We start from the raw sequence: 12,570 nt of genomic DNA on the forward strand, positions 1-12,570 counted from the left end.
GCTATAAATATCCTAATAAATAGAAATGCCCAAATATATGCCTTTTAATCATAAATCCTAAATAAACTGCCAGGCAACCCTTTACTGGAGTGAAACAACTTCATATGACCAGCCATTATAAAGCAATCAGCCATTGCTTGTGGTTGTGTGTAGGTGTGGGCAGAAAGTGGAAGCAAATGTAGTTCCCATCCAACAGATGTATTTGCACCATTTCACACAAATAAGACATGTTTTATAAAAAAGAAAACCATTCAAACCATTAAGTTGGCCTCTTCCTGTAGCCTACATTTATCTAGCTATGTTAGCTCTAATAATACATCATACATCACTGTCAGATATAATAAATGGGTTATATTCTGGCTAGGGGAGCTGACAAGCACCTCTCAATTACAACACTACAAACTGTGATGGCTAGCTAAACATATTACTTTAAAATAGATAAACTTATTAAGGTTCTTAAACATTTTCATGTTGTAAAACAGATTTTCATGCGATGCTAACTAAAGATGCTAATGAAAAATGTAGCTAGCCAGTCCATTAATTGTTTTTTTAATTTGTTTTGTAATAACTGGCTGGTTGTAGCACAGAAAAACTAGTGATAGCAAAAATAGTTTTTTAACTATTAATGTAAGAATTATTTATTATTAAAGTGTAAAAAGAGATAAGGTTTAAATGCTTTATTTGGTAGCTTAAACAGTAGGCTAGCTTAGCAATTAGCGGACGGTTTATTGCCATATCCTGCAAAACGTCCTTGTAATCATACCTTTATTTTTTTTCTGATTTGGTGCAGCATGCCTAAAATGTGGCTTTACTTTGTTATATTTAGAACAAGCCATTCTATTGAATTAAACATCTAAATATCAATTTTAAATAACTGCAGATAAATATAGACTCTGCTCTCATACATCACATTTCATTTGTTCTTAGCAAAATAGATTTTATTGTCCTGTTTTAATAATAATAATAATAATAACAACAGGGATACTTTTTTAAATGTGTCAAGTAAATACAACAAATATAAATACTTGCTTAGCTTACTTAAGTAGAAATGTTGGTTATCTATACTTTACTAGAGTATTTTTTTCACACCTATTTTATTGCACTGTAGGATCCTGTGGCATGGTCTAAGCTTTTATCCTTATTTCCCCCCCTTATTTTAGCATTTTGTTCCCTTACATTAACTTGTATACTTTTACACTTTAAAGCTTAAGTTGATACTTCAGCTTCTACAGAAGTATTTTTAAACCCCAATATCTATACTTCTACTTGAGTAATGAATGTCAGTACTTTTAAAGCCTTTGCTGCTTTTATTGGAGAAACTGTCTACTCTACTGGGAAGGCTTTCTACTAGATTTTAGAGCATTCAGCAACACAAACACTACAGAGGACAGGAGGCTTGGATGATCACCAAAACCTCCTCCACTAATCAATGTATGAATGGAGCATTATTATTACAGAGAACACAATTCCACCACTCAACAGGGCAATGCATGTGAGACTTTTATACTCCTTTCTGACATAAGGCATGATACAAATAGGTTAATGTGTACCGGCTCCACAGAGTACTATTGTATTGTCTATAGGCTACAGGGACTGGACAAGCTGTGTGCACGCATTTGCACCACAGTGTCAACAATGGGTGCAGCTGAATTCATTTTACTAGAAGCAGAGTTTAAACACCTTTTACAAGCTAAAATTAAAGCACTTTTTAAGAACTTTCAAGGCCCATTTTCAAGTTTTTCCTGCACCTTTCAGCTGTGGTAAATTAATGATGACGGTGATATCTCAACACTGTGATTCAGCGATAATCAATACATTGCAAAAGCAAATCTATTCTCCACACTATGCCACTGAGGAAAAAAATAGTTCTAGGTAAGTAAATAGCAAAAATTATGGATTTATTAATGGCAGTTTTACACAATGTAACTATCAATGTTTTTCACCGCATGTTACCCTTTTCATTTGATTGAGCAGTTACTGTAGTATATCAAATTCTGGGATGAGTTGAGACCATTTATACATACATATACTCAAAATTATTGATTTGCTTTTTGTCACACTGCAAGAGATGCAGTGTATTATGTTTACGTAAATGCAAACAGAATTGTTTGGTAATATCAGAAGGAGAAGAAATTAAAGCCTTTTTCCTTTTACGTTCTGCAATTTTTTCTTTAAGCAAACTTATTTAGTCAGATAATTATTTATTGTATAGTAAATGTAGTCAGAATTTCAAGCATTTTCAAGCACTTTCTCTAAAATTTCAACACTTTCCAGGCCTGGAAAACAGACTGTTAAAATCCAAGCATTTTCCAGGATTTCAAGCACCCGCACGAACCCTGTAGAAGGGGTGTCTACAAACATTTGGACACACTGTATTAGAGCATTCAAGTGTTGTTTTTTTTTTGAGCAGGTAGTTGGTGTCTATACAAAACCACAGCTATTATTAGCTCATTAAAAAGTAAGTAAGTCAGGTGGTAATCAAAGTAGGCCAAACCAAAAAGCACCCACACTTGGAAAGTCTGAGCTTTCATTTTTTTTTCCCCCAGGCCCCACGATTGCTAGTGGAAACTTATGACACTTGAAGTGTCTCACTATTTGGCTTTATTTATGTTTATTCCCAGCAATGCAATCTGAAATTTGCACGTCCCAAAAACTTTTAACTTTCTATGTCATTCGCTATAACAATTTCCACTTCCTGTGAACTCCAGTCGATGCTGAATGTATACTGGTATTGTAGGTGGGTGTACTTAAACTAGATCAGAAAGAAAAGGTCAACTGTCAGAGTCATACAGTTGTTTACAGTTACAGTTGCTTACAGTGTCTTTTATAGTTTCAAAAGAAATGCTGGGTTTAGATTCATGTGTTCAGATCAGGAATTTAACTTAAGGGCACTGAATGAATTGTATCTAAATAAGCACAGTCCTGTGGTTTACCAGTTGTCTTCAGAACCATATAGGTAAACAATAGCGCCATCACATGGTGATAAGAGTGTTATGATAAAAAAAAAATCATCATTAAGAAAGCATTACAGTGTTTTCATCTGATTTACTCTGAATTAACACATTACAAGTCCCCTAAAATGTTAATTTTTACTTTAAAGTTAAATTTTAAACATTTTATACAGATTTATTTAATGTGGGGTGAGGTTTTGCCATGTCCACAGTGCTGCCTGATTAAGTTGAATAACTCATTAAGATTTTTAATAATTTAGACATTTAAATAATGAAAACAGCTTTTTTTGTAAAAAGAAAATCAAGCATTTAAACATTTTCAACAATGCCCTGTCATCTTGGAACAACCACACCACTTTAAGAAAGTACGGTTGTACTGTTTCCGTTTTTAAGGGACTGAAGACTCCTGCTGCACGTTCAACAATTAATAATATGAGTTTTATTTTTTTATTAGCTTAATTAAACCATAACCTCTCCATCCTGTCATGATGGGGTGGAAAAATGCATGCAACTATATAATGAAAATAAAAAGTGATTAAGCTGGAAAAATATAATTTTTCATTAGTCATATAACTATGATAAATAGTCAAAACATTTATTAAAGTGTATTACTTATCAGTGTTGGCTTGTTACTGCAGGTAAAAATTCCAGCCTGTCACTGAATAAGTGATCAACAATAACTCCTTAACCACTCAGCCAAAGCTAATTTATATTAGGTAAATGTAATTTAATTAAATTTAATAGTTTTAGAGCCACAATGAAATGAACAGTTCTGAGAAAGATCATTAAGAGAGGTTTGTTTAGACATCTTAAGTTCTGGAATGAAACTGCAATGCTAAAATAGCTATAAAAATAGCAATAGCTAAAACAATTGAACTGTATGACCTGTTGAAACCTCTTAATGTGCTTAGTATCTTGATTAAATCCAGATAAGAATTTATCAAATTACACTTAAGTTTGGTAAACAAATGACAGAATATGCTCATTTGTTTGTTGCACTGCAATTATTACTGGTGTTTAGATTGTACTCAGAGGTGTTTTGGTTGTAGAATGTGTCTTGGCCTGACTGATGGCTCATTTCGGCTCTGACAAGCTTCTTTTTTCTTATTGGTATATTCTTGGCATAAAAAAAAAAATAACGTTAATATACTGCAGATCTTTAACAGTTAAACTATTTTCGTGGATGGACAGTCACTACTATTTATAAAAAGGCCCTGAAAATGTAAATGCTTGTGTGAAATGTTAATTAAATGAAACAAGGCTGTTTAAAATTTAATTAAAGCACATTTCTTTTAAAATAATATAATACAGTTTATTTGCAAGAACATGTTTGAGTTGGATAAAAAAAACAACAAAAAAAAACACAATACAGCCCTGACACAAAACTTGCCTTTATTCTATGCTTGGGTATTTCTGATGCAACTACACCCTCAATCATCTCTTGCAGATCTGAAAGACAAGTTTGTGTCAATGAAAACACTAATTTTTGTAACACCACATTCCTTTACCCTTCCTTATATTTCAAAATCTACAGAATAAATTGGACAAGTGAGAGGAATTTAAAAAAAATCATATTTACAACAAGCATCAAACTAACAACATTCAACTCAAACTGCTCCACCCGTATTTTAATTCCAAATATGAATCTGTAATAAAACAAGTAACAGGTGGAAAACATTTTGATTAATTGTTGTTTTCGTCTTTGCTCATGGAATTTGTGATAGTTGACATAAAAAAAACCCAATGTAGTCCAGTCAAGGAAGGGTTCTTCCAGTCTGTTGATAGTTGAATAGTTCTCCACTCTGTAAGAACTGTAAAGGCTTAAGCAAGGATATGTATAAGGTGGGAATCAGTGGCTCTTCTTGGAGGACCCAAACCCTGAGAATCCCATTACAGCAGCCATTTCATCATCCTCTTCAAAATTCAGGTCTTCCTCTGCTTTTCTCTTCTTTTCTTTTAGCTTCTCTTTTTTATATGCCTTTGCTTTTTCCTCCTGAATAAATAAATCAAAATATTAACCAAATGTACAAAATACATTTATTGTAGGCAAAGCAAAACATGTTTATAAATCAAATTCTGTACCTCTTCTCGTAATTCCTTCAATCTTTCCTCAAAATCATACTCCTTCTGTTTTTCCTCCATTTTTTTCTTATTTACTTCAAAGCGTTTTTTAACCTGATCCAATGAGGACCGTTCCACTCGCATCGACATTCCAAGGTTTCTCTGGTCTATATTAGTGAGACAAAGTGAGAAAAATGTTTTTATATAATATATACAATTTTTATTTTTACATTTTTCTGAAACAGCAAATCAAAGAAATAAAAAGAAACTCACGTTTCTTGCCATTGATATGATCCAAAAAGTTGATGGAATCTTTCACAACACAATCGCAAACATTGCAGTAGTATCTACATAAAAAAGTATGAAAACACCAATAAGACCAAATATTTCTGTTTAAAATATATTTGCTTCCAGAAAACTAAATTCTACAAAATGAACAAAAAATAAAGATATAATGGCAACATCAGCAGCAGCAGCATCTCCTGACAGTCCCTCACCATGTCATATATAATGTAGAATTATTGTTTAAATTGTCGATTTGGGACAGTTCTGTTTATGCAATATAGTTAAATGTTACCAAATTTACCTTATTCTTCCTAAGGAATAAAGGCCAGCACTTTCCATTTTTTCTCTCTTAGTAAAAATTGACTGATTCTGGATGTTTAATGCAAATTCTTTAAAAGTAGTCTTATTCACATTCAGTTGGAATCGCGGGAATTGCATTAGATACTCACCCGCCCATCTCAGCCTGAGGTGTAGTTTTAGTGATGACAATTGTCTTCCCCAGTTTAGACTCCAGATCAACCTTGTAGTCTCTGTGCCTGAGGAGCTCCCGCTTGACTGGTGGCATAGGTTTGCCTGTAAAAAAACGTTCATAGAGTTTTGTGATGCACAATAACAGAATCATAACAATACTGGCAAATAATTATTTATATAATTATAAATCTGTGCATCAGATTTAATACAATAAAACAAGAGCAAAATTCTTAATTTTGGTATGATATAATTACGATATTGATATGAACAGTATAAAAGCCACCAGCGTTGGTGTACATAATCATGCACTGAGAGACCTGGGTGACATGGCAAATTGTTATATCTGTATTGAAAGACAATCCTATGATATACAGTATTCATCATGTATTGACTCATGGGTAAAAAGCACCAGGAGTGGTAAATTCTTAAAAAATTCTACTCAAATACTCCTTAATACATAGAAAATTACTTTAGACCTACATTAATTATTATAATTGTTGCTGCACATAACATAATTTAAAGGATTTTTTACACTCTCTGTAATGAAATTTACAGTTAGGAAAGGCATATTTAAGTAGTGATGAATCTTCTACTGGCATATTTATCCCCCAGGACTCACAAGGCTGAATCTTTTTTTCCCCGAATCAATCGGTTAATTTCATTCAAACTCCCAAAAGACCCACTTTTGCCATCACTACTGCAAAGTAAACTAGACAGGTTCTAAGGTTAAACAGAGAGGATTTCAATTTAATTTTAATATTTTATTTAGAAACCTGTGGGCTAGCTAAAACACAGCATCTCTTTGGTTTTATAAGGTACATTATAAGATATGAGATAAACAAGGTGGCAAGTAGGGTTAGTGTCTACACATATGAAGTATGCGTAATTGGCATTCCAGAATAAAAACAGCAAGTCCAGTGAGAGAACAATGTAAGTAACTGTACAAGTAGTGCTGGGCGATATGGGAAAAATCATTATCACAATATGAATTTTTTTATATCACAATAACGATATATATTATGATATACTACATTTAAGTATGTTTTCAGTTATTCTTCGAAAAAACTTTATTTCAAAGTGACATTAAAACAAACTTTCACAAACGAGAATTCCTACCTTTTATTGCAGCAATATATATGTATCGAATGAAAACAGATGAGGTAGATGCAGTAGCTAATTCTTTAAAAAGAACAATGCGTCTCCATTGTTCAGCTCTCATGAGTTTAAAAACGTAAAGCATGTCGCAAACCGGTGTCTGTGCATTTCCGTCAAATAACGTAAAGCAGCGTTGTGTCACAAAACCACATTATGAAGCTTTTTTGTGAAGATTACTTTATCACTTATATAAACAGAGTTTATGCAAAGTGACCACGCTAATACATTTCATCGTAGCCTACTTTATATATTTGCATGAATAATTGATGAAATTACTGTAGAAACGATAGAGACGATAGAAGGTAGACACTTTTTTATCGTCCCCACTTTTGGTAAAGTGGCTAAGTGGAACAGCAAAGCGCAATGTGCAGACCTGTACAGACCAGTGAACATACTATCTGGTGCTTACCACTTAGTATCTAGTGCTCACCACACACCAAGTAACACAGCACAGCGCAATGTAGCAGTCTGTGAAGCCATGCACAGACCAGTGAACATACTTCCTAGTGCTCACCATTTTTTATGTAAAGAAAATATGGTATATATATATATATATATATATATATATATATATATATATATATATATATATATATATATATACCATGTCATATCAGGATTTCCAAACAATAGGCAGTGAAAGTGTGAATATAGTACAGTACAGTAGTGCACTATATAAACTATATGAATGTACTCACCATCTTTTTTCTCTCTTTCCTCCGTGAGACGCTTCTGTGCCAGCTGTTCATACTCATCTTTGTCCCACTTGCGCCTAAAATCGTTCTTAGACTACAAAAAAAAAAAGAGATTTGGAGATTATTCGCTAATTAGTTAGGGTAGCCACGGCTAGCTGGGTATCCATAAACAATAAAACACCGTGACAATAACCTGTTGTCTAACATGCCAGCTATATAACGCCTACAACATATATGGTTTAGATATTCAGTTATTGTCAGCAGCTCCTTTAACAGCATTACAGATCTATAACTGTTGTTGGATAAATCATTAAATTTTCACTGAACACTGACAAATGTTTAGTTAGCTTAGCTAGCTAGCTACCTAAGCTAATGGCCACAGGAGCGTGTTTTAGCACGGTAACGTTGTAGTTTATAGTTTATTCAGCCGGCTATGTTACAGTCTATCAATTACAGCATTTACTGAATACATTAAAACAGATATAACCTTGCAGACATTAATATAACTAATAAAAAAAAAAAAACAATATAACTCACCCCACTGCCTGACGCCATGTTGCTGACCAACGAGATCTTCTTCCTGTCTGGAGAAAAACAACAAGGCAAAATAAAAGCTCTGTGGGAACTGTGTGATTAAAGTGAAGGTGAGTTCTGTGTTAATTTGTCTCATTTATTTCAATCTACACAACTTCTCACACACGGTTTGCTGAAAAAGGTAAAATAAATAAATACAATAAAATAAATAAGAATACTATAAACAAGTAACAGGCAAACACCCACCCATTCAGAAAGAACATACAAATCAAATAAGTACAGATGTACAGGAGAATGAAAAACGTGGCTGCATGTTTCCAATTAGTATGCAAAAAGAACACAATATATACAACATAAAATAAAATGTAAAAAAAATGTTAGTTTTTTTCATAGGCATTGACATTTTTTGTGGACAATATACCATCCAAGAAATGATTGTGATAAAGGATAAAAGCAACACTTTTATAGCCTTGTAAGACTATGATTGCAATTAATAATAGTTTGGGAAATAAATTATTTTTTTCTTCACCTACTGCAGTCCACACTGTGTGTATGGAGCCTTAAATACAGTTCAATGCTATATATGTGAACAAACATACAAATAAACATGCCTATTTTCAATATTGTCATTTCAAAAAATTATATTCTTTAAATATGTCAGTAATTATCAAATACGATTTCCATTTAAGTTATGGATATGTGTTACTATTTTGTGCACCGTTTATCTATTTAAAATAAACAACATCCTTACAAAAAAATGCACCAATACAAATTCAGTTCAGGTTATTATAATGGGAATACAAGATACTACTAAACACTGCTACTTAAAGGAGCAGTTTCTTTTGACTTCACAATAGCATGATAAAACAATGTAAGTGGAATACATAATTGGATAAAATATTGTTTAGAAAAACAAAACGTGAATACAACAACATTTGTTTGTGATCAATTATTACAATTAGTACAGACGACTACTTGATGATATGTATAATATGTATAATCCTTCATGTGTATATTAAGTTAAACATTAACAGATATTAATTTTCAGAGCTTCTGCTGGCTATGCTGTCTTTAATACTGTTATGTTAGTAATATTAACCCAGATTGAGCCAGTGCGTTTTTCCAAGAAACATTGGCTTTTAACATATTACCTATTTAATGTGAACAATATTTAGTGTAATCAAATTTGGAATTTTGGTTTTCAAGTAAAATATGGTTAATTTATTATAATTAACTTTTTTAGTACAACTATATTGTGCCTCTATTTTGATGAAAAAAAAAAGTGTTTACTTTAATTTATTTTTCCTTTTGTGGGCTCTAGTCAATATTGTATATGATCCAAACACCGTGCTTGTGCCTGTATTTTTTTTTTTTTTTAACTTTACTTTAAAAGGGGTCAATTTGACCGGCTACGTAACACGTGGGTTAATTGTGTAGCCCCGCCCCTTATCCACCTGATGCTGATTTAAAGGTCTTTCAAACTATGCGGCATACTAGGTGGCAGAGTCAGCATGACAGCACGGATTGAAACTGCACTTCATAGCCCTTTGGAGTCAAGGTCCAGTAGACTTACTTACTTCTGTGTGTTGTTGCTGAGTGTAGAACACTTTGGGATTTAATCTTAATCTGGTTTCCTTTTGTTTAATTTAATTTTAGGGGCCTGTCTCTTCCCTTGTGGCCAAACATTCCAGAGTTACCTCATGATTTGAGGGTCAGACCACCTCTTGAGCCAGGCAGTCCAGAGCCATGGCTTCTCCCAGGTTGCAGCTCGGTGTATGACAGCCTGGTCAGGTAAGAAGGTAAAGATTTAAGCCGTTTGTTTTAAAGAACAAATGAGCACCAAGCACTTTTGTTTTGAACGGACATTGTAATGCTTTGTATTTTGTGGTTAATTATAAAATCTGTTTGTTTTTCTGTATTGCTGTGCATTTGAATAGCTCTAGAACCCCAAGGCCGTCCTCTGTAAGTGAAGAAAGGAATACCACCTCCTCCATCATGTCCAAGCCTCGCAGGTCTTGACTTTATTTATCAGCTCTATAATTAAGAATATTGTGAATTATGTCTTGATTATGCATGGCCTCAGTGCTAATTTTTATTTTTTTTTTCCCTCTTTACAACTCTAAGTAGATCCTCTATTCTTGAGAGGTGCATTCTCAAGATATCTACAGCTAATGTGGCTGTTGGGACAGAGGATCTAGATGATATCAAGAGGTCAGGTGCAGACTTTGAAATGTGCAATTTGTTAGGGTGACTAATATTGTGAAGCCTGTTCTAGGATGTGGATTTCTCTGTGGTTATCAAAGCTAACAAACCTTCTTAGGTCACCGTCAAGACTCCGATGGTGTACTCAAAATATGGACCCATCTCATTTTGAGACCAACGAGTCGGTTTTGAAGCGCAGACAGAAGCAAATTCAGTATGGAAAGAACACCTGTGGCTACCAGAACTATCTGAAGCACGTTCCAAAGTAAGAACAGACCTACAGACCTACATACCTTTTTACTAGCCTTAAGATAATTAGGCTTGTTTTTTTACTTATTACTAGCTTTTTTTTTCTCTGTGCTATAACTTTTAGGCGCCTTCGCATCCCTGGGTTTCACCCTTCCACTCCAAACAAATACCGCAAGTACAGCCGACGGTCTTGGGACATGCAAGTCAGGCTTTGGCGGAGAGCGCTACATGCTTGGGACCCACCTTTGACTTCCCAAGGGAACAATGAAGGACAAGACCCAGTTGATCAACTGTATGTGTAGGACTGGTATTGTATTGTGTGATGTTAAATTTAGATCATAAACATTCTGCAGATGTAGTCTTATGTTTGAAGACTTGTGCTGTGTTCCATTTACCTCAGCTGTTTGAATTGAGAATTACTTGACACCAGATTGGAGCATTCCAGTATGCCATAAAATATTTTAGATAATGTTTCACTATTTAAAAAAAAAAAAAAAAAAAAGTCAGCTATAGCCTTTGGAGTTTACTGCAACTGGTTTGATTTATCATTAACATTGTCCCAGGTTGGCATTGTGCAGTATTTAATTTGAGTACCATGAAATCATGTCTGTAGATAGATGGAATACGGACAGTACAGCAACTGATTTTATGAGACGCTAATGTATAGACTTGGTGATAAACTATTTAATACGACGCTTTTATTACTCTTGACTTGCATTGCAGCCATCTTGGATTATGAATTCTTGGTTAGTGGGGTTCTCTGAACACTTCTAATAAATAAATCTGATCTGTGAACATTTCCTAATTGGATCTAGCTAATTCTTCTTTGGTTCAAATGGAATACAGCATAAGACCTTTTTAAGGAGTTTTAAGGTTAACCTGTTGCATGCTAATTCTCTTAGGCAGGACCTGCTTGAGAAAATGAATACTGAGCTGGGAGAAGAAAAGGAAAGGACGTTGGATGTATCTGACTCAAGTGCTTCTGTACTTTCTCAACCTACTGAAGGCTTAGGCAATGGCTTCTGGAAGCCTCTTGCTCCTCAAGTAAGTAGAACAGAAAAGTTGATTTATTGTGTTTGTATGAATAGGGTGTCCTGATGCATGTTCTTATTTACCTACAGGCTGATTTAACAGGCCAGCAAAGCCAGACTTCTGGACTGGGCTATTCCTTTAATAGTCATCTAACTGCTGAGGAGAATGTCCTTGGATGGCTGCGATTTCTCTTGGAGACTGACCATGCACGCAGCGAAGTTGCCCCGGAGAGTGAACAGCCACTTTGGCGATTTTACTGATTGTACCATGATGTCTTGTGTAGACCATGTGTAAAGCTTGTTTTCCAGGAATAAATAATGACCCAGGAATGGCGTCTAAGATATGATCAAACATGTACTTGGATCTTAATGTTGAACACTGAGCACGCTGATGGTAGTTTTGCATCAAAACCCCTGTAATTCAGATCACTTAACTGTTGAAACCACTAAAATTTGCACTTTTCTTTTTTTCACTACTTGCTCGTGTTTTGTTCCTTCACTGGATATTCCCTCACTAGTATAGACACTTCTTTTCCTAAAGGCACTTTTTTTGCTGTTTTGATTTTGTGAGTTTTCCTCGTCTCCCTGTTTCACTGTAGTCAGGTTGTTTGGGGGAAGATTGTTAGCCTTGTTTTGAAATTTGAGTATTTTTGTATGACTTTAAAAGTAGTGGAAAGCAAAACCAATAAAGATATGTTAAATGTTTGCCTTGGTAATTCATAAAGTCAAGAGGGCCAAGGGGTGGGGGAGCAACCATTGGTACACAAAAGTTTAAAAGGTGAAAAACTAGCAGTAGTGTCCTTCAGTGTTTTCAGTTTGACAGACGATAGTCAAATTAACTTTATTTAGCACTTTCTACAAGCCCTTTTTTTCCCTTTTAATCTATTTACATTGTACTAAAATTAATTTTCAATGGGCATATATACGGCTGAAACA

General features: G+C 34.2%; 3 protein-coding genes across 5 annotated transcripts in view; 2 read left to right on the forward strand and 1 right to left on the reverse strand.

Moving 5' to 3' along the window:
* Window positions 1–12,570, forward strand: part of rab39ba (RAB39B, member RAS oncogene family a) — a 175,672-nt gene that overhangs the window by 140,790 nt on the left and 22,312 nt on the right. The gene's annotated exons all lie outside the window — the stretch shown is intronic.
* Window positions 4,212–8,257, reverse strand: zmat2 (zinc finger, matrin-type 2). Its single transcript, XM_049466457.1, has 6 exons — window positions 8,156–8,257; window positions 7,622–7,712; window positions 5,747–5,870; window positions 5,286–5,359; window positions 5,034–5,179; window positions 4,212–4,944 (listed from the first exon to the last, which is right to left on the reverse strand). The coding sequence occupies exons 1-6, from the start codon at window positions 8,171–8,173 to the stop codon at window positions 4,801–4,803; spliced, it is 597 nt and encodes a 198-aa protein (XP_049322414.1). The 5' UTR covers window positions 8,174–8,257; the 3' UTR covers window positions 4,212–4,800.
* Window positions 9,603–12,339, forward strand: slbp2 (stem-loop binding protein 2). 3 transcript variants are annotated; one of them, XM_015607092.2, is made up of 8 exons: window positions 9,603–9,710; window positions 9,809–9,943; window positions 10,090–10,164; window positions 10,277–10,363; window positions 10,473–10,619; window positions 10,728–10,895; window positions 11,506–11,647; window positions 11,725–12,339. In XM_015607092.2, the coding sequence occupies exons 1-8, from the start codon at window positions 9,664–9,666 to the stop codon at window positions 11,893–11,895; spliced, it is 972 nt and encodes a 323-aa protein (XP_015462578.2). In that variant the 5' UTR covers window positions 9,603–9,663; the 3' UTR covers window positions 11,896–12,339. The 3 variants fall into 3 exon arrangements, with proteins under 3 accessions (XP_015462578.2, XP_022531813.1, XP_007254179.2); XM_022676092.1 differs by having other exon boundaries at window positions 10,485–10,619; XM_007254117.3 differs by having other exon boundaries at window positions 10,280–10,363.

This window comes from Astyanax mexicanus, chromosome 17 (genome assembly GCF_023375975.1).
Source record: "Astyanax mexicanus isolate ESR-SI-001 chromosome 17, AstMex3_surface, whole genome shotgun sequence".
In the NCBI taxonomy this organism is placed as follows: domain Eukaryota; kingdom Metazoa; phylum Chordata; class Actinopteri; order Characiformes; family Acestrorhamphidae; genus Astyanax; species Astyanax mexicanus.

Bases quoted from the DNA above. Each gene is read 5' to 3' on its own strand.
- slbp2 (XM_015607092.2), top strand. From the start codon at position 9,664: ATGACAGCACGGATTGAAACTGCACTTCATAGCCCTTTGGAGTCAAG. The intron at 10,620-10,727 runs GTAAGAACAGAC...TATAACTTTTAG, and splicing joins TATCTGAAGCACGTTCCAAA to GCGCCTTCGCATCCCTGGGT. The intron at 11,648-11,724 runs GTAAGTAGAACA...ATTTACCTACAG, and splicing joins GGAAGCCTCTTGCTCCTCAA to GCTGATTTAACAGGCCAGCA.
- zmat2 (XM_049466457.1), bottom strand. The intron at 5,360-5,746 runs GTGAGTATCTAA...TTTTTTATGTAG, and splicing joins CCTCAGGCTGAGATGGGCGG to ATACTACTGCAATGTTTGCG. The intron at 4,945-5,033 runs GTACAGAATTTG...TTATTTATTCAG, and splicing joins TGAAGGAATTACGAGAAGAG to GAGGAAAAAGCAAAGGCATA.